Below are 27,803 nucleotides of genomic sequence, written 5' to 3'. Positions count from 1 at the left end.
TAACAGTAACATTCACCTGTTTAGAGATCCAAGCGTGGCCAAACCTGGGACTGATGTCTAACCCAGTAAGAACATATTTCATGTCCTACAGAAGGTGAGTCTCTTTTCCAAAGACTCCATAATCCATATGTCTTGCTGCTCATAGTGTCATTGACATTTGCTCTGTTCTGCGCTCCCCCTCGTGCCTGCTACATTACACCTGTTTTCTGACTCTTGCAATGTTGGCTCTGCCATATGTTCGCTGTGTAACCACAGGCAAGATAGCTACCTGTCTGTATCTCAACTGTAATGTGTATATAGAAACTGATCCCTATCAAATTTATCTTGAGGATTAACTGAGGTATGGTAAAGAGGTGCATCTAGGACAGTGTTGGCACTATATTAGATGTTCAGCATGTGTTAAAACTGAGTGAAATAATAATAATATTAAGAACAAAAGATAATATCGAATACTAAAGTGTTATCAACATGACTTCATATAACTCTCACAATAACTCTGAGGCATTTATTATCATTGTCCCATTTGACAATGAAAGAAAAATCTTAGGTAAGCTAATTAAAGTCACATAGTAAAAAAGTGGCAAAGCTCTCTGTCTTCAGTATTATGTTCTATTTTCCATGATCTTGTTTCAACACTTGTTAAAGATACTATGAGATGCCACATCAGTCAATATTTTTTTAAATGGTACTTCTCAGAAAGACTATGGCTATTGTTTAGTTATTACTATACTTTTTAATAGAACTGTAGTATTTGACAGTTTAAAGTCCAAGACCACCAAAAATCCATTGACCACTATGAAGCCTCTCCCAAGGAAAATATATGTAAGACCTTCTATGCATTAACTCACTAATAGTTTCAAGGGCTTCGAGGACTCTCTGAAGTCTGCCACAGAACTCTCTAGAAGTCTAGGGTGCACATCTAAGGACTGCTACAAAAGAATAAGAAATCACTGTCTTCTCATTTTCCTAGTATGTCAAATTTAGAAACTCCAATCTATTTCTTGATAACCCATATCTCATTAGTCAATACTCCAATAATCTTTCTATTTCACCAGTTCCTTACTATCCCCAGTGAGTCTGTCCCCTTTAAACACTACCTACTTTGTGCCAAATTATTGCAGTGGTTTCTTAACTGATCTTTTGGGCTTCTGCCTTTCTCTCTTTAACACATCTCGAACACCACAACTCTTCAGATTAGAGCAACAATTGTTCAGTGAACAACTGCTATTTTTCAGATGCATCCTTTGTGCTGGTGTCACAGAAATGAAATATGCATAGCTCTAACCTCAAGAAGTTTTTTGTCCATTGAGGAAGATGAAATAATAATATAACTGCTAGGCAGAAATAAACACAAGGTACAAGGAAAAGTTTCCTCAGTAGGGAAAAGGGAAGATGTTGTGTTATCTTGGATGGAAAGATCAGAAAAGCTTTCTAAAACCTAAACTTGGTTTTAAGGACTAAGAGAAGTTATCCAGAAGCGTGAGGATAGTGGTTGGAAGGGGGAAAAGATTCTGATAAGTTATCGAGCATGAACAAAGGCATTGTAACTACCAAACATATCTCTCTAAAACACAGCCTTAATCACTCCATGATCCTACTTGGAAGTTTTCAACAATTCCCCTTTCTGTATGGGACTTAACCCTCTTGATTCTTTCAAAGCCCAGTTCAGGTTCTTCCTCTTCCATAAATCCTTTGTTTACAATCCAGTTTCTGGTACTCCCTGTCTCTTGTCTTTTTTCATGAATCTTCTATTACTTACTAATTGTAACTTTCTTTTAATATTTACTGTCTACTGCTGTATATTGTTAGTAAATTTCTTGTGCAAATCTTACACCACTCCATCTAAGTGGCAACCGTCTTATCAGTAGGCAGCATGTCTATCACTTTGCATCTGTTTCAGTTCCTTGTCCATAGCAGGACCCCAGTCAATCTGTGCTTTTGAACAGGAGATAAAATTTCTAGGAAGTAGCAAACCAATAAGAGCATAAAGCTGTAAGACAGTAGACATAAGACCTAATTCTTTCTCCCAACACTTAGTTAAATGGTGATCAATTCACTTTTTGAATGACACAGTTCCCTTCTTTTTAAATGCAAGATGTCCAAGTCAGACTGTAGAACCATAATATTTAGTATTAAAATACTTTTTAAATGGGGACGCCTGAGTGGTGCAGCAGTTGAGCATCTGCCTTTGGCTCAGGGCGTGATCCAGGGTCCGGGGATTGAGTCCCACATTGGGCTCCCTGCAAGGAGTCTGCTTCTCCCTCTGCCTATGTCTCTGTTTCTCTCTCTGTGTCTCTCATGAATAAATAAATAAAAATCTTAAAATAAATAAATAAATAAATAAATAAATACTTTAAATGCTTTATAAAGTGCTATGTGAATGAAAGTTACTTCGTTTGCCTTATTTGTATGTATTAAATAATTACTTTTGCCCTTACACATAATCATAAAAACATATTCTCAGAGAGTTTCTCCTATAGAGAAGATATGATACATAGAAAGTGTGTGTCAGACTCTTCAACATGAAGAACTTTGACTACTAAGATGTTTGTAAGATTTCATATCACATTTAGACAAAGTAACATGATTATTTTAGCTGCTATCTAACACAAGTAATGTCCAAAATTAGATAGCTGGTATGTTATAAATAATAAACACTAGAAAGCACTCTAGTATTTTTAGATTATACTCTATCTTATTGGCCTTGATTCTAAATTAGTCCTACATCAAAGGGAAAGGAAAAATGTTTCTTAAATAGTAACAACTATAATCTAAATAGTCACTCACATGTTCCTTCCTAGTGTTACTAATACAGAAGCATTCTTATGATTAATTTTTCTCTCTTTGGCATGAATTACAGTTTGCTACCAAAGAGGCTTTTATTTTGTTGTACATTAACAGAATTTAGCATAGTTGGGGTTACAGATTGAATGGGGCCCCCTGCCCCTAATTCATTTATCAAAGCCCTATCTCTCAGTACCTCATAATGAGACTTATTTGGAAATAGGGTCATTGAAGATGTGATTAGTTAGGTCAAGGTCATAATGGAATAGAGGATGACCTTAATCCAATATGATTGGTGTCCTCATAAGAAAGGAGAACACCATGTGAATATGGATGGCCACATGGCAACAAAGGCAAAGACTAGAGTGGTGCATCTACAAGCAGAAGAAGACAAAAGATGGTAGATCACCACCAGAAGCTGAGCAGAGGCAAGGAAGGATTCCACACAGTCTCAGAGAGAATGTTCCTGCTGACATCTTGATTCTGGACTCCTAGCCTCCAGAACTGTATTTTGAGAGAATGGATTTCTCTTGTTTTAAATCCTAGGAAACTAACCCAGCTGATTAAACTGTTCGATCTTACCAAAATCTTTAGTTATCAATTTGAAAGCATAATGCATTCATCCAGATATAAAAGAACCACAGAATTGAGTAATAAAACCTAAAATTGTCAGTCCACTCTAAAGTATTTACACCACCTATGTAGTTTTCCCTCTCTGTACTGAATGAGGATTTTAAATGGGCATTTTCTGTTGTAAGGAAATTATTCATTATGGAGAAATGTATGTCAGAACCTTCAATCCATGGTCTTACTGCTCGGGAAATGTAATTCAATAAATGTGTCCTGATGGACTAAAATTGTTTGTGAACTTAACACATAAGCAAATCCTTCCTTTGATAAATTGGAAGATTTATCCTTTTGTGAAAAGTGAATGAATACATTTTAAATATAACGTTGTGTTAATGTGATTAAATAATTGATAAAAAAGATTTCAGTCTTGTGAATTTAAAAATCTCATTTTTATTTCCCTAAAGAGGTTTCCAAGAAAATGGTTGATGGCCCGTCTTTCATTATGCTATGTGTATGCAAAAGTTTCATCAGGATCTTCACAAGGAGTGAATTAAACTGTGATTGGAAAGTTGAATTCTGATTTTTTGAGGTATTTAAAGTTAGATAAAAGTAAATAACATGGAATTGTCTTCTTAGAAAATATTTATATAATTTAATCCGACAGTATTCATTTAGCACCACTCTATGTGCCATGGAATGTCCTAGGTATGGTATGGTGGAAACCAAAAGAAGGAGACATAACCCCCTATTCCAGAGCTCACATCTTAATAGGAAAGACAAGAATGTGATCAAGAGATGGAAATGTAAAAAGTGCCATAATATAAATTTGTACAAAGTGTTCCAGAAATAAAGATAAAGAATGGCTGATTTTAACTGAGCACGTTGGGGGAAATGTACACTGAAGAGTTAATTGCGAGAGGACATTGAAAGATGAATGAGAATTTACTGGCTAAATACCATGGAGAAGGAAGGGCCTGCCAGACAGAGGGATAGGCATGAGAGACACTGAGAAGTCACAGAAGTCTTTCTACTTTGGGGCTGCTGGGCAGTGATCTTAACAAAAGTAGAAAAATAGCCATCACTTTTTCAGAACCTTCTATTTGCTATATTTTGTGCTATGAATAGAAGTATGTAATGAGGTACTGTAATTGAAACTGCCACCAATTTTTTAAAAAATCTTTGGTGCCTGGAATCTGTTTGAGAAAAGGGAGGACAACTGCCAATTAATATTTCTGTTTTTGTATCACTGAAGATTCAAATTCACCTTTAAGACAAAGCATTCTTTTGTTTGGGAAAAGCAACACGATGAACTTTTTATTATGCATATAGAACCAGTGGGATGGAGATAGTGAAGTTTGAAATGATGAGGGTATAATTTATTCTACATGATATGAGAATGTTTCCACTGAGGGTCAAAATCTGCTGCTATAGATTCTTATCATACTTAAAGGCCAGAAAATCTCTGTTACCTTCTGTCTGTGATGGAAAAAGTTGGAGGACTCTGGATGCTGGGTAGGAGGAGGTCAGAAAAGACTGGGTGAGGATGGGTTCTGCTACCAGGACAGCAATGGACAGAGGAAGGCTCCCTGGTGACAATGACCTATACTTCAGAAATACCCAGCCCTGGCACATGGTTTTTAATTTACTTTCCACCTTATAAACCCCTTTTATTAACATAAAGCTTTCAGTAAAATTTGGTTAAACATTGAAGTTTTTCTTACTCCTAGTAGTTTGCCAAGGGCTACTTCAACAAATTACCATGAACCAGGTGGCTTAAATAACAGAACTTTATTGTCTCAAAGTTGTAGAGATTAGAGGTCTAAAATTAAGGCATGGGTAGCCCTGGTTCCTTCTGAGGACAATGAGGGAGAGGTGTGTTCCACGCCTCTCTCTTTGGCCTATAGATGGCCATCTTCTTCCTCTGTCTCTTCATGTACTCTTTCTGCTATGTGTATCTCTGTATCCAACTTTCTCCTTTTTATAAGGACTCTAGCCGTGTTGGATTGGGGCCACCCTGATGACTTGACTTTAACTTGATTACCTCTGTAAAGACTCTGTCTCCAAAAAAGGTCATATTTTGGGGTGCTGGGAGCTAGGATTTCAACATATGAATTGGGAGGGACATAATTCAACCCAGAACTGTTTTTCTTGGAGAAATTAAAAGAGAAGTCTGTGTCCATACTATGAGAGAAGTTGTATGAGCAGTGTGACCACAGTTTAGAAAAACTGATAATAAGGCCAAACAGTTTGGAAAAGCTGTAGTAGTGCAGTAGCCTGGATGGATTTGTGTGCTGTGCAACATTCTTGTGGAGATTCCTAAAATTCCCCCTGAAGAAGGGAATTCTGGCAAAAGCTCATATTTCCTGCTGCCAACTGAGTTTGGGACTTACACATTATCATCTAGGCAATTTGTTAATTAGGCTGATGATGCTGGGGCCACCTCAGCTATAAGTATCATTATTTCAATATTATACTCATAAAACCACAGCTCAAGACAGTCTAGTGACTCTCCTAAAACCCCATTGCTAGTACCCGGCATGCACAATTTTCAAACTCAGTGGTTTTTGGCCCCAAACAGAGATCTTTCCAAAGGAGAAAGAGAGAAAAATAAATTTGAAAATAAACAAGTTAATCCCCCAATTGTTATCTATTAGAAAATAAACTGTCATATCATTTTATCTCCAATGTTTCATATGTAGTAGGAGAAAAAAAAGAAACACCACCACCAGCAACAACAAAAACACCTCTTTAAAGGACTGAATAACATCCAGGTAGAGTTCTACAGGTTCTAGGGAACTGGACGAGAGGTTGGAGGAGAGATTCAGATTTTAGAGACATGAAGAATAAGGGACAAATAAAAGGAAGAAGAAGAAAATTCTGAAGACAAGATTTTGGTAAACATTAGTTGGGAACAGAAAGAAGAGAATGTAAGTCAGGGAGCAGGAAAATTTTACAGAGGAGAGAAAAATAAACAGAAGTAAGTAGTGCTCTAGGGGTCAAAGAATGTAAGATTTTCAAGAAAAAGGGGATGGTTAATAGTATTACGATCAAGAACCCAGAGTTAGGGTGAGAAAAGCTTAGGATATCTCCTTTTCCAGGATGTCAAGGAAGGTAAAGGAAGAGCAGATCATCAAAGATGTACATAAATTTTTGAGTGCCTGGGTGGCTCAGTCAGTTAAGCATTTGCTTTCGGCTTGGGTCATGATCTCAGGGTCCTGGAATTGAGTCCCATATCAGGCTCCCTCCTTAGTGGGGAGTTTGCTTCTCCCTCTCCCTCTGCCCCTCCCCCCTGTTCATTGTCTTTCTTTCTCTCCCTCTCTTTCTCAAATAAATAAATAAAATCTTTTAAGAAAAAAGATGTATACAAATTTTGAGGTGAAGGGTAGTGAGGAAAGTTTCCTTAATGATGTGTTTTCTCTAAGGAACAGAAGCTGAGACACATGTTGAGAGTAAGAGAAATCAATATAAAGTAGCGCCTGAGGAATAGAAACCAAGTTTTGGTGTAGTGTATGTGAGTATTAAAAAAGAAAGTTCTTTGAAGAAAAACAATGAGCTCCCAGCGCCAGTCTCAATGAGGCCAGAAGGGACTGTTTTCTGGGTTTTTACTTAACAAAATCAATAGTTGGGGAGCGGGGAGTGGCTTGAGGAAAAGTTTGGGGGTTGAGGATGATTGGGGAGAAATTAAAACAGGATAAAGACCAACTAACAAAAAGCATTAAAGATACTGGGTGAGAATAAGATCGAAATGACTGACTGGATCCCAGCTAAAGTGGAAAAGAAAGGAAAAGCTAAGAGGTTTACGTGACAAAAGGCCTAGAAGAAGGGTGCACAGACCATGCTGGCTTTGAGGAGTTTGCAGGAAAATTTAGAAATGAAAGGACTGAATATCATCTATCAAACATCCGCCTCTTTTAAAAAGCTGAGGCAGAGGGTGAATTGAGTTATAGGGGCACAACTTACTCTGGAGTTTCTCCTGCCGGCTAGAAGCGTGGTATTAAGAAATTAGTGTCTCTGATTATTATTTCCTGAGGTAAGCCTTCGCAATTTCCATTTTGTATTAACTATTTAAACCTGGCCAAAAGATTCCCTATTTGTCATTCAATGGCTATTAGAGCACCAGCTGTCAACAGTGATTTAACATATATTTTAATTGTCTGGTATCATAAGTGTTTGGGGGGGGGTGTTTTATTTTCCTTAAATGTAACAGAAGACAGATATTTTAGAATTCCAATTAGGAAAAAAAAATAGAGAAAGATAAATTGTATAATAAAAAAAATAAAAAATTCCTTTTCATCTCGGTATTTTAGCTTGAAGACTTACATTTCTTCATCTATTTCGGGGAATATTGAGCACTTAAATTCAGTGCTCCTCATGGCAAAGCAATACTGCCAACGTTCAGCCTTGCCTTTGTATCCATAAAGTGGAGCTATATTTCCAAATGCATTTTTCTTCTCATCAATAGCCTATTCAAATATTTGTTATCTTTCAGCCAGCTATTCAAATGCCTCCATGAGTGAAAACATAAGAACCGAATAATAAAATGACATTACCAACCTAGGGAGGCTTACTTCCACTTCCTCTTCTTGCATCTCAGAGAACCATTTTAGGATTTGATGAGCAGTGATTCGCTTTTCCATTTCTTCTATGTTCACGTCTTCTGCGGGAAGAATGATGATTAAACTAAACCCGTCACCTCTATAAGGCAATTCCAAAACCTGGTAGTTCATGGAGGGCTCAGAAAAATAACCTGGAACAGAGAAAGAAAATATTAAATAAATATTCTTGGCAATTCCCCAAATCATGCTTCGGAGGGTGATTTTTCATATTACCATGTTTTGTTCTCAGAAGAGCCTTCATCATTGGAATTTTGACTGCTGCACCATCTTTCTTAGTAAAATTCGTCAACTGTGTGTCCTCTTTTCTGAATTTCTGCTTCCAGTCGCCCTTGAAATAAATAGCATTCACCAGGACAAGTCGAGTCAGAGGGCCAAAGTCTTCCCCTGAAAACATGTCTTTAATTTTCCCTGTGATGGGGGTGGAGGACGAAACAGGGAGACATGCGCAAGAGTGGTTCAGTGGGGCTGCTTTAAATAGAATTAAAACAAAAATTTCTTTTGCAGATCAGTTATAAACAGGGTGCTTTATTACCTAACCTTGGCAATTCTGACAGTAAAAAAGGGAGCACTCTCAAACATTTCACTTAGAAACAGGTACCAAGAGAATCTCACTAGGCAACAGGAGATACAAGATTGTCTTAGGCAAATCTGGACAGACCTACTAATAATGGACTCTCCAGCAAGAATATTTGTGTAAATCGTTTTTCAGTCAGAAAGAACAAAACCTGAATGTCTCTTCCTGCATATTTATTGATGTTTTTCAAACTTTGTCTCAAGTTTCTCCAGCAGGTCCATCAGAAGTAATAAGTTAATGGTACACCTTCTACTGGTGTAGCAATGGTAATGGTAAACCTCCTACTACTGTGGCTACCACCACTGCCCACTGGGAAAGGGACAAGAAAGGAGTTGCTAGCATGATTTTCTTCTTTTTAACAACCAGTCTGCTATTTCTATGTCCAATGGCTATTTCAGGTAAGAGATAAAAGCATGAGTGAGCGCCATGGAACTGTCTAGGGATGTCATTTTGAGTCCTCCTGTGAACGCCACTCAAACCATCCATCCCACATTTTCAACCAGGCCCCCCTGTGTGAAGCTTCCTATAAGGAATATGGTAGCACCTTATGCCATCACGATTTTTGTAGCAGAATAAATGAGCAAAGAACCAAATTACTGTTAAGCAAGGACCTAATTTATGTTTGTTATTTCACAGACATTATCAAACCTTCAAATAACCCCTGAAACATTTTAAAAGTATCCTCAGTTTAGGTGAGGCATAGCTTAGAACTGGGTAGGATTTGAACTCTGATCTGAGTGACTTTAAGCCTGTGTTCTTTCTACGGTGTCATTCCACAGTCACTGAAGAATTTTGGCTGGATTGTATTGCAATTAAAGTTGAGATTATCGTGTTTATGATAGGACTATCAACATTTATTATTAAACATTAACACATCCAACTAAGATGTGTTAATTATTTACAGTATATGTGGGAAAAAAGGCACTTGAAATTGACAGATCCAATTTTTACCTGGCCAAGGATATTATTTCTGCTGCCATACGTTAAAAACCTATGCTTAAACAAAAATTATTATTAAAGGTTTTCCATTAACAATTCCGTAAATAGGTGTCTCCCCAAAAAATTCTGTATGCTTTTCAAAGCAGCTTACAATTTCTCTCAGTTTTACAATTCAGAATTAATTTGAATAACAGGGCGGCAAAACAGGAGATCCCTCTGAGCCGTAGTTTAGTAGGAAAATATTCAACCATTCTTTACTTTAGGATATTAAAAACCGTGAATACAATGGCAAATAATGAGTGTATGAAAATGGGAAACTTTACCATCTGTTTTGCTTTCTACCCAGGTACTTATTGTCTCTGCAGAAGTCTTTGCATCCTGAAAATCCACCAGTTTTATGGCACTCTGAAAAAATTCCTTGTTGCTATGGAGATACTGTTCTTTCACAGTGAATCCTTCTTGAAGGTAGAGGGCATTGGCAAGATTAAATGTAAATTCTTGCTTTTTCTCTGAGATGGCAGAGAAAAATGACTTCAGCACAGAAAATTCTTCCCCTAAAAAATAATTATAATGTATACTGACATATTGAACAACATAAAAACAACAGCTTTTCAGCTTTGCTTCTAAGCGCTGATTCATATCACCATTTTTTGCACCCTTACGTATAACTAACGGTCCTTTCTGAGTTAGTATAAATATTTTAAGCATTTGTCTTCATAGAATATGCATTTTATAAAGAACTCAGTTTTTATATAGGAAGAAAGAATGTCCATGTAAATTTGAAATTTGTCAAAAACAGGAATGTGCATTTAAACAGGCTGAAGGAAATTCCCTTTTTATAGTCAAATTTAGCTCATTCTTACTTGTTGGAAATTTATCTTTAGAACCTCATTCTTTGCACAACATGTGATATTTATGGAAGGAGAATTCTAATGAATACTGATGGGGGTATGACAGTGATGAGCAATCCTTTTCAATATTGCTTTTATTCCAGCTTAAGAATTGCTCTCTTGTGAGCAATGGCACCTGTCCAAGTTGTGAAATTTACGAGGCAACCCCTATAAGCAGCTCTAGAGATGTGCAAGAATCAGAATTGCCTATTTCTTCAGGTTCATGAATGTATATACTTTGGCTGTCTACACGAACAATAAAGATCTTTAAACATGCCAACTATTACCACTAGCCAAATGATGCCACCAGAGTCAGCTAAAAATCACCACTGTCCTATTATGTATTGCTGGCTCATTCTGACCGCACTGTTGTTGGGAAGGTGTATGTGCCTAGGAGACAATTCAGCTTTGATCTTTGTTCAGGGGCTATTCATGACAGAAGGTGTCGATGTTTTTCATTCCCTTCTGGCTTAATCCTGGGACTCAGTCATTTTAAGTCTAGGAACTGTATTTCAAATCAAAGTTTCACTCGGGGCCTTTGTTACATTTTGAGCTGAATATAAAAATGCCACTTTCATAACTTGAAAGTTGAGTATGTGCAATTAATCTTTATTGAAGAAAACATAAATGGTTCATCATTAGAAGATACCCACTGAATAAAGAGAGAAAAGTTTTAATGAGAACTTGCCTTGAGCTGTCCATTGGAAATAAGGCATCTGTGTGTGTGTGCGTGCGTGTGTGCATTTTATTGGAGAGCTAGAGGCATAGGCATCTTTGTGCAGATAAAAACAGGTTCCTTCCCTGGTGGGGAAGGAGGAGGGCTAGAGCCCCATGACCTCATATCTTGTCTAATGAGTGGAGTCTACATTTCATTCCCTACTTGTCTCCTTGTTTTCCCCTGCTTCTGTGCAGGTACAACTCACATAACTGTATTGGAGGCTCTGGGAGGTATATTTCATTATATTTCAAACTCCACGATTCTCCATTCTTGAGGATATAGATATAGACATAAACAATTTTAGCCATAAAAACTTACTTCCCTATGGTTGGGTTTGTAGAATTTCTGTTAAGTCTTTACAATCTTAGAATTCTTACGTAAGGAAGGGGAGGCTAATCTATTTTATTTGTTTCTGCACTGATGTTACGTGTAATCGTTTGCTATTTGAGGCTGAGGGAAATATCGCAATAACTGAGAAGCTACAGAGAAAGACTTTCTAAGTCGAGTCATGTGAGTTTTTTCAAAAGAATTAATTAAGGTCAGAAATGAAGTGGCTGAATTTAAAACTAATCTTCAGAAGTTTGTAATTTATGAACATCTTAGAAGGAATGGGGGGAAAAAGGAGTGGGGGAGGAAAATAATTCCAACTCATTTGTTAGAACAAATAGATTTATGTCATGTACTTAAGGTCTAAGACTGTGTGACAGTCAGTTGCCCTTTGATAAATCACTGGACTCAGAAGTCAATGAAAAATGTCATCAAGTAGCACAAGTTTGGAGGAGAATATAAAGTTATCTGCCTTATAAATTTGATTTAATTTACAGATTAATAACCTCTTTTAGCACAGATCAAAAGGAATGTGTATACATGGCTCCTAGTAAGCAATGAGAATGCATTTATTTCATTTCCTAAAACAGAACCAAGCAACACCTACAGGTCATGGGGTGAATGTAACTTTTGGTTTGATTGTAGTAGAAAATGTTCCAGAATTCAATACATGTTTACTTCTCCTGGTATTACAAGCCCAAAGGCCAATTATTTGTGAAATGCGAGAGACCCAAAGATGAAAAACAAAGGCAGTCATAGGACTGTAGATTATTTTAGCCGAAAGATCCATATAAATTATTTATTCAAACTCCTCTTTTTTTATAGAGAGGAATCTGAAGTCCAGAGAGACACAGTAATTTAAGAGGTGTCAGATCGTAAGGTTATTTGGTTGCAGATCTGGGATTGGAATTCATGGCTGATTCTTTTTCTATGACGCTCTTGGAATAAGGAAGCACCTCCATTAGTCTTTGATTAGTAAGCAGCATATCAGAGGCATAGCAAAAATGGAGCATTATCAGATGCCCAGTAGACTGGAGGAGGTAAATTCTGAGCAGATGTTTCTACTCAGGGGAAAGAACTGAGGACACTGAGTGTTGTGGGGGTAGGATCCCAGGAGTTGTATGTTCATCTGTGAAACAAGGCAGGTGTTAACATAAAACAACCCAATACCAGCAAATGTAAAACATAGACTAATTTACAGATAGCACCTTTGATAATCATTGGAAATGGAAGGCAGGGCCAGGACTAAGATGAGTCAACGAGACACTTATGTTGGGCATAAAACTTAAGGAGATGCCAACAGATTCCATAATCAAGATAATATTTTACTGCAATACATTAAAAACATCAGTATTAACACAAAGAAATCCATGAGGAACAAAATGTAAAAGTGTTAAATAAAGACAGGATCACTACTAGTGATTTTCCCCTCCATCTTGGGTTCTAATATGGCCCAACCCACACACCACATTCTGATCTATCATACCCTTTGTCACCCCTTAACACCATTTTACTCATATTTCTCCAGACTCCATGGGTCTTTCCTCCATCTCCTTGCGCTCTTCCACTCTGTTCCCTTCCTTAACTCTATTTCCTTGTTCTTTATTCTTTCTCTCCTCTTTTTTATTTTCCAGAGTTTATTTTTCATATTTTCTCTCTTTCTCTTGCTTGTCTTCCTTTTCCTTTTACAGTTACCTTGCATCTGTGCCCCTTTCTCTCTTCCTTAACAAAGCATTATAGAAAGCAGCTTGGTAGATTTTGTTACATGTGTTAACATACCACTGTTTAATTGTCCATATACAATCTCCCAAGGAAAATATCATATATTGCTCTTCTGATTTATGACTCTCACTGAATCATTTTTGGAATTCATTCTGGACAAGTCACTCAACATTTCTTTGCCCCCCTGTCCTCATCTAAGCAGCAGGATTACGTCTGTCTCACAGGGTAACTGTGAATATTAAGTGAGATAGTGGATACTAAGCACAGAAATGGTGAGTGCCACACCATATATGTGATTGACACCATATATGTGTCATCCTCATTATTGATATGATTATAACATGTGTCATCCTCCTTATTGATATGATTATCATCATATTCTCAGTCCAGAGTTGATAAGACTTCTGTGTTACTCTACAAGATATAGTCATATAGAATAATTTCTATTTCAGAGGCTCTTATTTTGCTGTTTTATCATACAATCAACTTTATATATCTTTATAAATGCTCTATTACTTTTCAAGGCAGTATCATGTGATTTAAGTGTTTCTGGGACTATGTAGTGGGATTTGCTGAAATTAATACAGACAGTCAAGACTAAACCTGGAATGTGGTGGCTTCATTTTACATTATTCACAAAGGAAAATTTTTGCAATTACCTTGACTATCACTAACTTCTACATAAAATTGCCTTTATTTAAAGCAAAGCAAATGAGACCCTGTAAAAAAAGAAAAACAAATGCTGAAATATAATTACTATGTTCTGAGGTAAACATACTGAAGTTAGTTAGTGATTAAATCTCCACACCAAAAATCTGGAAATTTCCTCTGTTGTTTAGGACATATTACCTGACAGTGAGGTAAAGTTTAAAATTAAAATTATTATGGAAGTTGAGAACATGAGGTGTCCAGAGAGATGGACAACTACTTTTTCTTTTTTTTTTTAAACATTTTATTTATTTACTTGAAGGTGGGGGAAGGAAAGACAGAGGGACAAGCAGACCCCCGCTGAATGTGGAGCCCATCCAGGACCCTGAGATCATGACCTGACCAGAAGGTAGGCACTTAACCAAACTGAGCCACTCGGACACCTCGACAACTACCCTTTCAAACAGGATGCCAGCACCAAAGTTTCTACACAGTATCTCCAGATAGGCCTTTGGGCGACTCTAAAACAACCCTTCACAACAAAAAGGCCTCAAATAGATTATGTAAGTGCTTTAACAAAAAAAAAAAAAAAAAAAAGATTTCCTTTAGAAACCATTAACCAAACAAGCTTTTAAAATGTATACATTACCGCTCTTTCTTGGTCTAGATTAGGTGAAAAAGTTAAATTTTAGTTAGAAAAATAATTTTAAAAGCTAATAAAATAATGAGAGATGCACACAAAGATTTCTATGAGAGGTTGCTCACTGAAGCATTTTTATAAGAAAAATACTGGAAACAACCTAATAAAGAGAGGTTAAGTAATGATATTTCCATAAGAGGCAATAAAATGCAACAATTAACAACCATATTCTAAAGCTGATGGGAGAAAATGATGACAACATAGTGAGGGTGGAAGAATAAATAAACAAACATATATATACATACAACATGATCTCAATTAATTAAAACTGGCTAACACAGGCCAGAAGAAAATACACTGACAGACTCACAGTTTTATATCTGTATAAAAATATCTGTATTAAAAATAATATATTCTTCTGGTAACATTTTCATTAGGAAACAATTTAAATACAATTATTTAAAATTCTCTATTTTATTATAATTTTATGCTTTTGATAACATTTTCCATGTATTTAAATTCTGCGACCCCATGCTTCTCTCTAATTTTCAAAATAAATTTGGCCAGATCTTATCCATTATAAATAATCATATGTAAGAATCTCACCAGTTGAGTTTTCCTGAAGTTTTAAAGTTTGTCTTATCTGCTGTTGTGCTTTTCCTTTTGCTCCCAGTTGTATCATCCCAAGAACCAAAGTTGTTCCCAGGGGGGAAAATATAATGTTGTTCTTATGAGATAAACAAATAGCTTGATAAAGATCCACTGCAAATTCGACATTTCTTTGAACCAAGGGTCTTGAAGCTTGACTTCCGGAAAAAATCAATAGGAGACTCCACAACAAGATCTTGTCCATTTTGACCTCTGTACATTAATTCAAAATTCATTAGTTTTTCAAAATAATCAGAGTTTACCATAGTAAGTTCCAACATAAAACTTTCTACCTATTAGGACAGACTATTACAAGAAGATTCTCATGCCAATTTTCAGACTCAGCATCATCTATTAGGGGAAATAGGCCATGTGCTAATAGCATTATCATATTCTTTCAAGAACTAGTCCAATTTTGGTCCAATAAAGTCCAATAAAGCAGTCTTCTAAAATCAAAGGAGAACTTGTAATCCTGGTACACTATCAATAGCAATTCTATCTCTAAATAGCTATGTGATACTTTTTCCTATTTTTCCCATTGTTTTATTTTTTTTAAGATTTTATTTATCCATGAGAGATAGAGAAAAAGAAGCAGAGACACAGGCAGAGGAAGAAGCAGGCTCCATGCAGGGAGCCAGATGCGGGACTGGAACCCAGGACTCCAGGATCACACCCCCGGCCGAAGGCAGACACTAAACCATTGAACCACCCAGGGATCCCCTTTCCAATTGTTTTAAATGGGATCACTTCTAGCTCTTTATCAAGGAAATCCTCCGTCTGCACTACTCTAAAATGGTTTGTAGATCAAAAGAGAAACAATAAAAAAAAGGAAGACACTCTAATGTGGTTTTGATCTATAACACTAGAAAGTCAATACTTTCTAAATTAGTTTGAGTAATCTGGCAAAGTCTTTGCAGTAGGAATTTTCACACTTTATGGAATCTCACTTCTGGAGGGCAAAATACCCCAAAATCCACCGTGTACTTTATTCAAAGTGAGGAAAAACAAACTCAGAAAAATTGTAAAGAAACACAATTACAATAAAATATAACTGGTACAACAATAACAAAAGAAGAAAGCAATTTTTTTAAAAAAATCAAAGAATAATTTGACTAACACATTTAAGAAAGTTACAATTGGAACCTTAAGCCAATTCACAACACTACTGACACCCTATGACAGTGCTCTCCACTAAAGTATAGGAAATTCAGCCACCTGATTACATCTTAAGAATGAGTTTTGCAATATTATCACAGACCTCACAAAATGCTGACTCCGAAATCCTTATAAATTTTAGTAACACTAATTTTACCTTGCAAAAAATTCATTTTAGTAATCCTTAATAATTCCTAGATTAAAAGGTTACTAGGCAGTAACCATTTATTGAGGGTAAAGATGAAGGGCTCCAGAACAATGTATTGTCAGCCTTAAAAAATGAAGAACTATATTTCTAAAGTGTTCTGCAGACCACTAGAAGGGTCAGCATGACCCATAAATGGGTTAAGAGTCACTATTACATATAAAGCTTACTAATAGTCAAATATTCTCTAAAACTAAGATATGGAGTCATTAGCCAGCTACTTCAAATTGCTTTCTAATATTTGTAATTAAACTGTTTGTTTAGATATACAATTTGCAAAGGAAAAAGACCTCAAATGCAATTGAAATAAATTGTTTTAAAAATTGTTTTGATAAACTGCAAATATAGATATATACTATCAAACACATGTTTTATTGAGGATTAAATTAATACATAAGGTTGTGAGTCAGTGCAACAATAGTAACAGCCAGTGAGTAAGAAAAGTTTTATACATGAAATAAATTTCAGTGAATCATTTTCTAATCTATTCAATATCTCAGAAGATTTATGATTGAAAATATCAGTTTGTAGATATATAAGCAAAGTGTTATTAGTACCTTTAATCATCAAGTGGCAATTCATTAGGCACCATCCTGATGCATTTTATTTGTATTAGAATAATAAACAATATTATGAAGGATACAATTTTTCCCTTATAGTAGAATCAGAGCTGCATCCTCTCATTATTATTAATGATCTTAATAATTAAAATTTACATTATTTGATCATCCAATTTTCCCAGAAAATTTCTAGGCATTAAATAAATTACAAGCTTACACCAAAAAAATTGTTTTAAAAATTCACTTACATCATTGGGTTTTGGATCTTATCTCATCAGGAAGCATGAAGTACTGGTGAACTAAACAACATTCCTATAAGAATTCAACCTTCAAATTTATAATTATGCCAATTGAGGAGAGTAAAAGTAATGTGTTAATTTGATAAATTTAAATAATATCTGTATCTAAGTGAATTGAAATACCATTCCCCTACTCTATTAAACACTCATGATCAATATTATTGCATATGTACTTTACTCAAAAGCTATTTAATTTTGAGGTACTTACCCAAAATTGGCTTCTGATTATTCACTGTAATGTTATATAACTATAATGTGCCTGCTGAGAAACACTAGTACATAAAATACCCAATCAGTCAAGGCCAGCTTTATTTATCTTGAACATTGTATGATTAATTCCTCTAAACCCAAAGCAGGTGTTCACTACATTTGTATAAAAGAACTAACATGACCAGGTTAATGATCAATGATACAACTGGCAAGAATTGAGAAAGAAAATGACAATAGAATTTTTAAAAATCATTAAACTTATAAAATTTCATTCATTATTCCACTTCTTTTATATAGTAAGTAGAAACAGAATTTGGAAGAATGTACCAGGGCTTGTAAATTTGCTAGTAATTAGTTCTTTTTGTTTCTCACAGGACTCACACATCAGATTACCAGTGTATGCCATCATAAATATTTTAGAATGCCTATGAGAAAAAGGATAAAGCTAAATCAAGTCCAGAATGCACAGACAAATTGCTGCCGCATTTGCAGAGTTCTCAACAATTCATCAAATTATACAATAGTCACAGGAATTTCCTGTGGTTACATTTTAATTCTTAGCAAAAAGAGTGGATGTTGAAGAAATAAACTCCCTATGTTGAACAAAAAGTCCAGATTAAGATTATTGATTTACCAAATTATATGAGGATAACACTATTAAACATAGCTAATTTGATAATAAACATCAGTGTTACCTTTATGTTTTTAGACTTTTACATGATTTTCTCTACTGACAGTTCATTAATAAAAAATGGACACATAATTTAATGGGTTTTGATCTCATTCTTCTAGTTCAAATCAATCACCTCAATGACAATCAGATATTAAATACATTGTATTATTCATCAGTCATCTCTGAGAAGAGAAATGGAAAATTTGTTCCAGTTACTATTAAATATTCACTATTGATAACTAAATGTAATGTTATTTCTGATAAATTTATGAAAAAGAAATAGAATGAATGTAGATGACTTTAGAAGGAATTCATCAGGAAAACTTTTTCAAGAACGCTGTTAACCTCTTTCAGTGTCCTAATGGGGCTGGAGCTCACTGACAGCCCTGATGATTGCCATAGGCCATAATCTCCTAATTCACTAAAATTCTTAATTGCCCATCTAGGCATCTCTAAATGTTTTCTAAATCTTGGGTTATAATATTACATATGCAAACTCATTTCCAGCTTTTAACTTAACACTATTAGAGATCATTTTCCAAAACAGTCATGCAGCACAAAAGCATGATCTTTCTTCTTACTCTACTATGCAATTCATAAATAATAAGTCTGAATGTCCAAGACTATCATGCAATCAATGCTTTTCTATCCCTGTGGTGACACCAGCAAGCATCCATCACAAGTACTGTTGGCTACCAAATTATTATTTCTCCATATTACTCAGATCATAATGTGATTTATCCAGGAACAGGCCATTACTTTTCCTTCCACTGACAGAGACAGACACTCTGTCTTAGTAAAATCATTTAATGAAGTTGTTCTGTAAGGACCTTATGTTAGAGCAGTTCAAGCAGAATGTACATTTTCCTGTCTCTTGGGGAGTAAAAAAGAATAGCTATGAATTTCTTCTCCCTGGTTTAAGCTCTTTTAATAGATAATAAAGATACCACAATTGTCCATAAAATACTACTGCAGACTTTTTAAATATTTTCACAAATCTGTTCCTTCTACAACTCTATTTTATCCCTAGAGCATTAGCAAAAAAAAAATTAAAAATTCATTAGTGAGAGCCAAACTGTCTTGGTATGAATTTGCACATTATCACTTCCCCACTGTAAAAAATAAATCTAGAATATGTATAAAAATAATAGCAAGAGGTTATGGGTTCAATATCATTACCTTTCTTAGAATTTTGTAGATTTTTTAAAGTAAAAATGTGTTTAATTCCAAATTTTTAAAACATAAAAGCAACTCTTCTCATTAATGAAGGACTTAAAAGGTAATTCTTCTATTTGAGCATGGATTAGTTTCAGGCATTATTTTCCTCTGTCAGTTAGCTCCATGTATTTTGTGTGATAAAAAAATGCTCTGAAAAGATAACATTAAATTATATTTAGTGTAAATCTACATACTACAAACAAAGTAGTCTATTGAAATTTCTGGCACATTCTATTTTAATGTGACAGTAGAAAAATGGATCTTAAATAATTGAACCTAAGTGTTAATTTCAGAAATAGCTTATAAAGTCTTCAGTTCTATTAACATTTGATAGGCGAGACCCTGCTACCTGCCTAGCACAATTAGATGCTATAAGACAGAAGAGTAAGACATAATAACTAAATGTCTTTTTATTTTTCCTTTTGTGTGCATTTTGGTTCCAAACCATTAGAAATAGTAACATTAAAAGAGACTTTCATACCTTTAAAAGCTCTATTCTCATTAAATATACTTGTGAGACAGCTCTTCTTAATTCCTTTCCCGGAAGAGGGCCTGAAGTTAATTAAAGATGGGATTAGGGTTACACACAAGCACAGTGCCTTGCACACTATAGAGAGAAGCCTGTCTATAGGAATGAGACTATTTCAGACTAGTCATTTCAAACAAAGTCATTTCCAAGGGTAAAAGAAGAGAAATACATCTAGCAAAAGAATTTCTAATTTATACCAGAAAAACTAGTGCGCTCATTCAACTTTGCTTAGTAAATCACTGCATTTTATGTGCCTTCATTCCAGAAAGCTGATGGCAGGAGAAGTGCATTCTATTATACATCTATATGTGTATACCTGGGGTCTGTAACACTCCCTTACATATGTCTTAAATAATTTGTTGGGTGGATGGATGGATGGATGGATGGATGGATAAATAGATGGACGTGTGGGTGTATGAATGGAGAGTGGAGCCTTTGAAAAGTATATGGTACCCATATTACATCTCTTGGACATCTTAATATTCCTCTACATTTCTGGAAATGTGGCTCAAATTTCATTCCACTGTACTGTCATCCATCTATGATTCATAAATCATATGCTTTAAGTTTGAAATGATGGATTATCTAATCAAACCTCCCAGCCAGTGCAAGAATTCTCTGCAATATCCCTGGGAGAGAGTTACTCAGCTTCTGCTAGAACATCTCAAGAAATCTTTTGTCCCAAGGCAACCTTTTTCTTTTTTAAAAAATAATTTACTTTGAAATACTTTCAAATTCACAGAAAAGTTGCTGTTAAATATAAAGAACTGTGTTTCCCCAGTTGTTAACATTCTTCCGCAATATGTGCGTTCACTCTAATATCTGATCTTTCCCTATCTCATTCTCTCATGTAGATATAAAAAATATATAAACTCATATACATGTGTTAGATACACACTATGATTAGTATTTTCTGAATCATTCGTGAGCAAGCTACAAATATAATTTCTTAATCACTCAAACATTTTTCCTTCCTCCCTTATTCCCTCCTTTTTATCTTTCTTTTTCTTCCACCCTCCCTCCTTTTCTCTGTCTCTGTCTATTTAAAACCATGAATTCATACTGGTTATCTCTAAACCCAATCTAAGACCTCACAGTTCTTTCTAGTTTTCCCCCTTTGAAATTTTATAAATATCTTCTATAAAAGTGAGATACTTGCCTCTCATCCTCAATATAGTCACTGATTTATTCATTTAGTTACTCAGTATTGGTTTGCTCAGTGTAACCAATCCCCAACTATGGTGGCCCCCAATTAACCTCTCCCCCACTTACCCTCTCTGCCTTTCTACCATGTAAATCCCCCTCCCACTGCCCAGTCGCCATACTCATGGATCCACAGAGCATATCTCTGAGGGGTCTTCTCTCAGTTCCTCTTCCTTCCTTTCACAGCCATGCAGCAGGCCTACTGCCAACTCCTCTGCACCAAGATGGGAAGGAGAGGGAAAATAAGAAATCTCTTCTTGTTTTAGTAGGTTTTAGGAAGTAGTTGTAAAATCTACCTTCTTAAAATTGTGTCCATTGGTTCTACTTCTACTCTTTTATCTTCATGGAAGCTTTGAAGTATATGAGAATAGGTTATATGTCCCACAAATTCTCTTTCTTAAGCCAGACTTCCCCATTTCTTTACCTGTTCCTCTGAAACATGGTTTTCAGAACCTTTATCACTCTAATAGCATTCTCCAACATTTGTTGATTGATGCATTAAAATATATATTTCTTTTATATCTTTCCCATATGTGATTGTCATTCAATGGGGATAAAAAAGCAGTGTATATAGGAGTCACAATGCCTGACCAGGATGTACTTAAATGTAGGTGGAATAAGCAGTGTCTTCTGAAAACCTTTCCCGGCCACTCTCTCTACCAACTAAAACATTTTCTTCACTGATGCTGGAAATTCTATTGTTAGAGTTCATTCCATTGACTTTATACTAATAAGAAGTGAAGAGAAAGTTGAAGCGTAGAACCATGGTCTTTGGAGTAAAACAAGCCTGGTCTGCAATCTCAACTCTGCCATAGATAATTGGGCATTCTTCAAATGGATGCAAAACTCAGATTTTAATCCTGTAATAGATATATGATTATTGTGAGGCATAAACACAATGCAGTTTTGTAGTTGCTGAACAGAGTAGGTTCCTATATATTATTTCCCTTACTTGCATGTGTTGTTGCAAAATTCTTCTTAAAATACCAATATTTTTGCAAGAACTCTTTAAAATGCAAATGTGTAGTAAATAATTAAAGTTGTATGAATGAATTTATTAATTGCTCCTACAGAACGTAATAAATAAAGCAGCATAAGAATTTTGGTTACCTAGTATATGAGGATATTTATGAAGAAAAAATGGATCAGGGCACCTGGGTGGCTCCATGTTTGAGCGTCTGCCTTTGGCTCAGGTCATGATCCCAGGGTCATAGGATTGAGTCCCATATCAGGCTCCCCTTAGGAAGCCTGCTTCTTCCTCTGCCTGTGTCTCTGCCTCTCTGTCTCTCATGAAAAAATAAATAATTTTTTTTTAAAAAATGGACCAAAGGGGCAGCCCCGGTGGCGCAGCAGTTTAGCACTGCCTTCAGCCCAGGGTGTGATCCTGGAGACCCGGGATCAAGTCCCATGTCAGGCTCCCTGCATGGAGCCTGCTTCTCCCTCTGCCTGTGTCTCTGTCTCTCTCTTTCTCTCTCTCTCTCTCTCTCTCTCTCTCTCTCTCATGAATAAATAATTAAATAAAATCTTTAAGAAAATAAAAAGTGGATCAAAAAAGTGAGGTATAGTGTTTCAGAACCAAATATTTCCTGCCTGAGCATCTATGTAGAGTGGGTCCTTAATACAGCCCCAGTCTCTTTGATTTTTCATTTCTAAGGCTATTACCTCTTTGTATGTGGTATGTCACTCAAGAATATGATAAAATAAAATATAAGAGTACAACATATGCAATAATTCCTCAATACATACATGGAAGAATGGATGTAAAGCTGTGGACATGAATAAGAACAGCTGCTACCGACAAGGTCTAACTGCACTATCAGAATCATTTAAAAGAGACTAGAGAGCCACCTGAGTGACCCAGTAGGTTAAAGTATCTGCCTTTGGCTCAGGTCATGATCTCAGGGCCCAGGGATTAAGCCCTGCATCAGGCTCTGTGCTCATCAAGGAGGAGTCTGCTTCTCCCTCTGCCTTTCCATACCTTCCCCCTACCCCAGCTGCTTGTGTTTTCTCTCTCTCTCTCTCTCTCTCTCTCTCTCTCTTTCTCTCAAGTAAACAAATAAAATCATTTTTAAAAATTAAATAAAAGAAACTAGAAAGTGTGTAAATAAGTGGAAATGGCTTGTTAAGTTTGTAGATAATCACTGTATTAGTGCTTTTCATATTTAACTTCAAGGTAGGTTTTACAATAAAAATTTATCAAAAATATTTGTCTGTAGAAGCAACAAGAAGTGCATCTGGTCAGAACACATTGTTCTGAAAATGTACATTTTTATATAAACCACTTGGGAATAAATGATACCAGTTGTTATTGTCCCTTCTTTAGTCCAATTTATCTTTTATTAAGAATATACAGAAAGTGAAAGGTGATAGATAAAAACAGCACTAAGATACCATCTGAAAACAAAACTTCCTGAAGTTTAAATGTAAAATAAAAGAAAGGCACAGAATTCTTGATTCCTTATCTGCATTTTATCTTCATACTTCATGTGACAATGAAATATTTATTTCTCTTTCAATTATAATTACTTCTTATTTCTTTTTATCTTCACTTCGCTACTTGTTTCTTGACATAATTGCTTGGCTCTTCGTTCACGATCCATAATTTCTTTGGGGAACAGGTTTTTCTCATCAAATACAGCTTTCAAAGCTACAAAATGATGAAGAAAATGACACGGAAATTATACTTGGTAAGAGACCCAATTAAATGAAATAGTGGGGAGAAAATTCTCGTTTCAATTCATCTGAAAATTTGTGTGTTTCTAAAACCAAGAGCGTATTTGGGGGAATTTTATCTTAGGCTCCTGTTATTCCTTCTACTTCAATTTAAATTAAAATGTTAAATTTTAACAGAGTTTGTTCTATTAATGTATTTATACCATGATAGAGATCCACCATTTCACAGTAGAAGACTAAAGAAGCTTGTGTTTTCCGTTTTTGCTTTTTAATCTACTTAACAGCTATCAAAGACTCATAAAAAGCCAAGAACAAATTATTCTGTATTGAAATAAGACAATTAAAATAATCAAAACACAGTTTGACTGTCTGCATGACTAAACAAGTGCATCTGCAATCACGTCCTTGTAAGATACTTTGATCTGCAGGGATCTGTGGTTTCAGAAAAAAAGAGCCAAATTATCCCCATGAGTGGCTATATTATGCATCAGTGAGAAGTAGGAGGAAATTGTGCCATGCATTCAAGAAAATAATTTTGGCCTTTTGCTTAATTTTATCATTTCAACAAATGTTTACTGAATGTATATTATGCACAATGTTCTATGCTCAGACATAAATGGGGCACAAATATGACTAAGCCACAGGCTTTCTTCCAATTGGTAGAAAGTAGGAACAGTGCCCAAATAACCAAAATATCAAGTACAATAAGATACAGTTCTAAGAAAATATGAGCAACATAAATTTTGTTTAAACATATAAAGAGGTTTTAGTAATATGCAGAAATCAGAGGAAAAGCTTTAAGAAGGGGATATTATTTGAGGTAGATATTGAAGTCCAGGTAGGATTTTAACTGATAATAAGGACCATGGAGGTGGGGAAGAGTTGGCAAGGGGAAAGGAAATATAAACTAGAGGGAACAAAGTGAAAAAAAATGTATGGAGAAACAAGAGCTACTATTCAGGTAATTCTGAATAATTCAGTACAATGTGACCAAAGTTCAAAATATATAGAGAATAAGGTTGGAACAGGACAAAAGAACACTTTAAATGCCAAGCCCAAGGAATATGAAATAAACTACATAAACATTGAACAACTTCACAGTGTAGTGCCATCTTTATATATTTGGACTGAAAAAAAAAAAAAAGAACTCTCTCCACTTACCATACAAACGTGATTGTATGAGTCAATATCTTTCCCCTTTTTCTCTTGGATATTATATGAGAACAACCAGAAAAATGAGAAAAAATAATATGGCAGACAGTCTCCACATGAGTAAAACCCAAAGACAGAGGTAACCTGCAGCCTGCAAACTATGAAGAAGGGAGGTCTAAGAGCTGAGACTGGACAAAAGTCACGTGAATTAAAGTGAGGAGTATGGAAAGTGTAAGAAGACCAGCATCAACAGCATCTCAGAAAGTTCTAGCAAAAAGACACTCACTAAAGGTGAAGGGGCTCACCCTGCAGTATAAATGCTTTTTCTTTCATTCATATCTATAGATGTTAACAGAGGTGAACAAGGCTAGAAGCCAAAGCCCTCCACAGCACCTCATTGTCTTCAGAGAAACAGATGAGGCAGAGCTACATAAAGAATCATACACACGAGCTATGTTTTGCTAAAAACAATCTGCCCCTGCAGGTTGTAAAAACTGAAGGCCATTCCAACCCCATATGACAAGCTCTCCCCTAGGAACCCACTACAAATTTCAAGTCTAAAAAACCCAACTCATTAAGATTAAATAATTAAGAAGGGAAATTAAAAAAAAAAAAACAACTGGTATAGCATGGACATAGAGGACTATAAGCAAAATTAGAAACAAAACAAATTTTTAAAATAGCAGGAGTAATCAATACACAGACCCACTGGAAAAATGCTGCCATTGGCCAGATATATACTGTTACTAAACACTTTGTCACAAATTACATTTTGAAACTTGAAAGAGCATCTCCCTCTGTAAAGGGAGATCACAGAGCAGAAGTGAAAGATGTCAGGAAATGGCAAACCAGGAAGTTAGGAAGGTGACCTGGAACAACTCAGGAAAAATCTCTCCAGTGAGAATAGACTGGTAACACAATGGGGAGTGGAGCTTACAAATGAGAGAAATAAATATAACAAGATGAAAATTAAGAGAAGACCCGAGAGAGGAAAGTGATACTGAAAAAGAAATAGGTCCAACGAACACAACACTCTGATGAGTCCTCAAGAAAGAACACCAAAGCAGAACAAATACTGGAAGGCATCATGGATGAAGTTTTCCTTCAATGAGAGACCATCTGACATAAATGGGAAAGACAGACCATGGTACCAGGAATGACAGAGTCAGAATAGTCCAACAAAGCATATCTGAGTAAAATTATTAGACTTCAAAGGGAATCATTTGGCAGCCAGACAAAATAGTTGAGTCACGTAAAAGGAGAGAAATGGATACCTTACATTAGCTCTCCTCAGGGTAATGATGAGTACCAAAGACAGTAGAGCAACATCAGCAAGAAAATCGAGGAAAGAACACGGGAGGTGTGGGTGTGAAACACACCCAAGCTGTGCCACAAATCTAAAAGTTACAGTTTCAACCTGCAGGGAATTCAGGAACTAGTATTTCTAAGACAGCTTTTCCAGAAAATTACTACAAAGCAAACTGATAAGTGAAGTGACCGAGGAAAATACAGAAAAAGATTTAGTGGTGAGCCCTGAATATTTTTTAAATGCAGACATGAGATTAAAATAATTTGACGTCTGGGATAATAAAACAGAAGGTAGAAGCCACATGCCTGACAATGTAGAAATGATGCAATTAACAAAAAACTGGAGGGATAAGAAGGAAGAAGCTTCATTCATGATAAATCGGTAACAGCTAAGATGCAAGGGGCTTAAGCCAACAAGTCAAGGAATAGTCGTATAAGTAAATTTAGCGAAATAAAATAATCTCAAAGAAAGATCAAATTATTGAATAAAATTAGGTAAGAGAAGAGGAGGAGAGGAATGAAAAAAACATGCTCATTTTACCGTCAGTCAGCATGGATGTAATAGTTACTGTCCTAGAAAACTGAAGGGCTAGAAGAATTATATAAACCAATGAGTACAAAGGTGCCACTAGAACAAATATATAGCACCCTCTTGAAATAAAACCAATGAAAAAATTACAGATCCAGTGAAAACTTTAAAAAACATATAAACAAGAAATGTCATAAGGGTGTGAGAAATATAAAACCAAAATGTCTAATATATTAATAAATGTGCTCAATTTCATGATAAAAATGATTTTTTTTTAGTTGGATCCAAAAAGCAAAACCCAACACGCACCTAAAATGAAGTGATTCCAAAAAACTTGAAATAGAAGGACTGGAAAAGTATAGCAGGCACATCAAAACCCAGAGAGCAGAGGTCAAAATCTAAAATCATCAATGCATACAGAAACTCTCAGAGGATTCAGAGAAACTCATAGCAGAGGATGCCAGAAATAGGTGATCCTGGGAACTGGACAAACCCATGTCATGGAAGGGAGGGAGACTTCTCACTGGATAGTTTTTATATGTTCTGGTACTTGATGAGTGTGTATTTTTGTTTTCTAGCAATAGGACAAAAATGAATCAACCTCGAACTACCTGTTAAGCAAAGCTACAAATGAAAATACTTTCCATTTGCCTGATACCAGCAGTACAACTCTATGAGTTTCTGTACATTAGTAGTTACTTTTGCCCCACAGGACTGCAGATTAGCATTTGAGAACCACAAGGCGTTCTGAATGCCTCAGAGCTCTCCTGAGATTCACTGTGACAGCAAAGAAGAGCTCCTTTTGATATAAGCTCTCACTGTTTTACTGAGATACGTCTCTCAACTAGATGAGGAAATTTCACCATAATTGACTGGGTTTCAGGACAGTTAAACCAACAGCTAATGGATAGGCCCTTGCAGATCTAAAGGGAGACAGTTACCCCAAAAAATTTTTGAGTTAAAAGACAGATGTTAATAGATTGATATGCAGAGGTGGATCACTTTTTCCTGGG

The 27,803-nt window shown here is 35.6% G+C and overlaps 1 protein-coding gene across 2 annotated transcripts in view; it reads right to left on the bottom strand.

Moving 5' to 3' along the window:
- WDR49 (WD repeat domain 49) overlaps nucleotides 1–27,803 on the bottom strand; it is a 161,194-nt gene that overhangs the window by 14,540 nt on the left and 118,851 nt on the right. Inside the window, exons 13-16 of one of the 2 annotated variants that reach the window (XM_041731884.1) lie at nucleotides 15,035–15,289; nucleotides 9,807–10,037; nucleotides 8,184–8,378; nucleotides 7,909–8,101 (exon numbers count right to left, since the gene is read on the bottom strand). In XM_041731884.1, coding sequence (XP_041587818.1) covers nucleotides 7,909–8,101; nucleotides 8,184–8,378; nucleotides 9,807–10,037; nucleotides 15,035–15,289 — 874 coding nt within the window. Of the gene's footprint in view, nucleotides 1–7,908; nucleotides 8,102–8,183; nucleotides 8,379–9,806; nucleotides 10,038–15,034; nucleotides 15,290–23,468; nucleotides 23,776–27,803 lie in introns of those variants that run through there. The other variant, XM_041731885.1, reaches the window with a different exon arrangement.

Source organism: Vulpes lagopus, chromosome 17 (genome assembly GCF_018345385.1).
Source record: "Vulpes lagopus strain Blue_001 chromosome 17, ASM1834538v1, whole genome shotgun sequence".
NCBI classification, from domain to species: domain Eukaryota; kingdom Metazoa; phylum Chordata; class Mammalia; order Carnivora; family Canidae; genus Vulpes; species Vulpes lagopus.
Note: the sequence above shows the minus strand (reverse complement) of the source record. Positions and strands in the feature narration are given on the sequence as shown.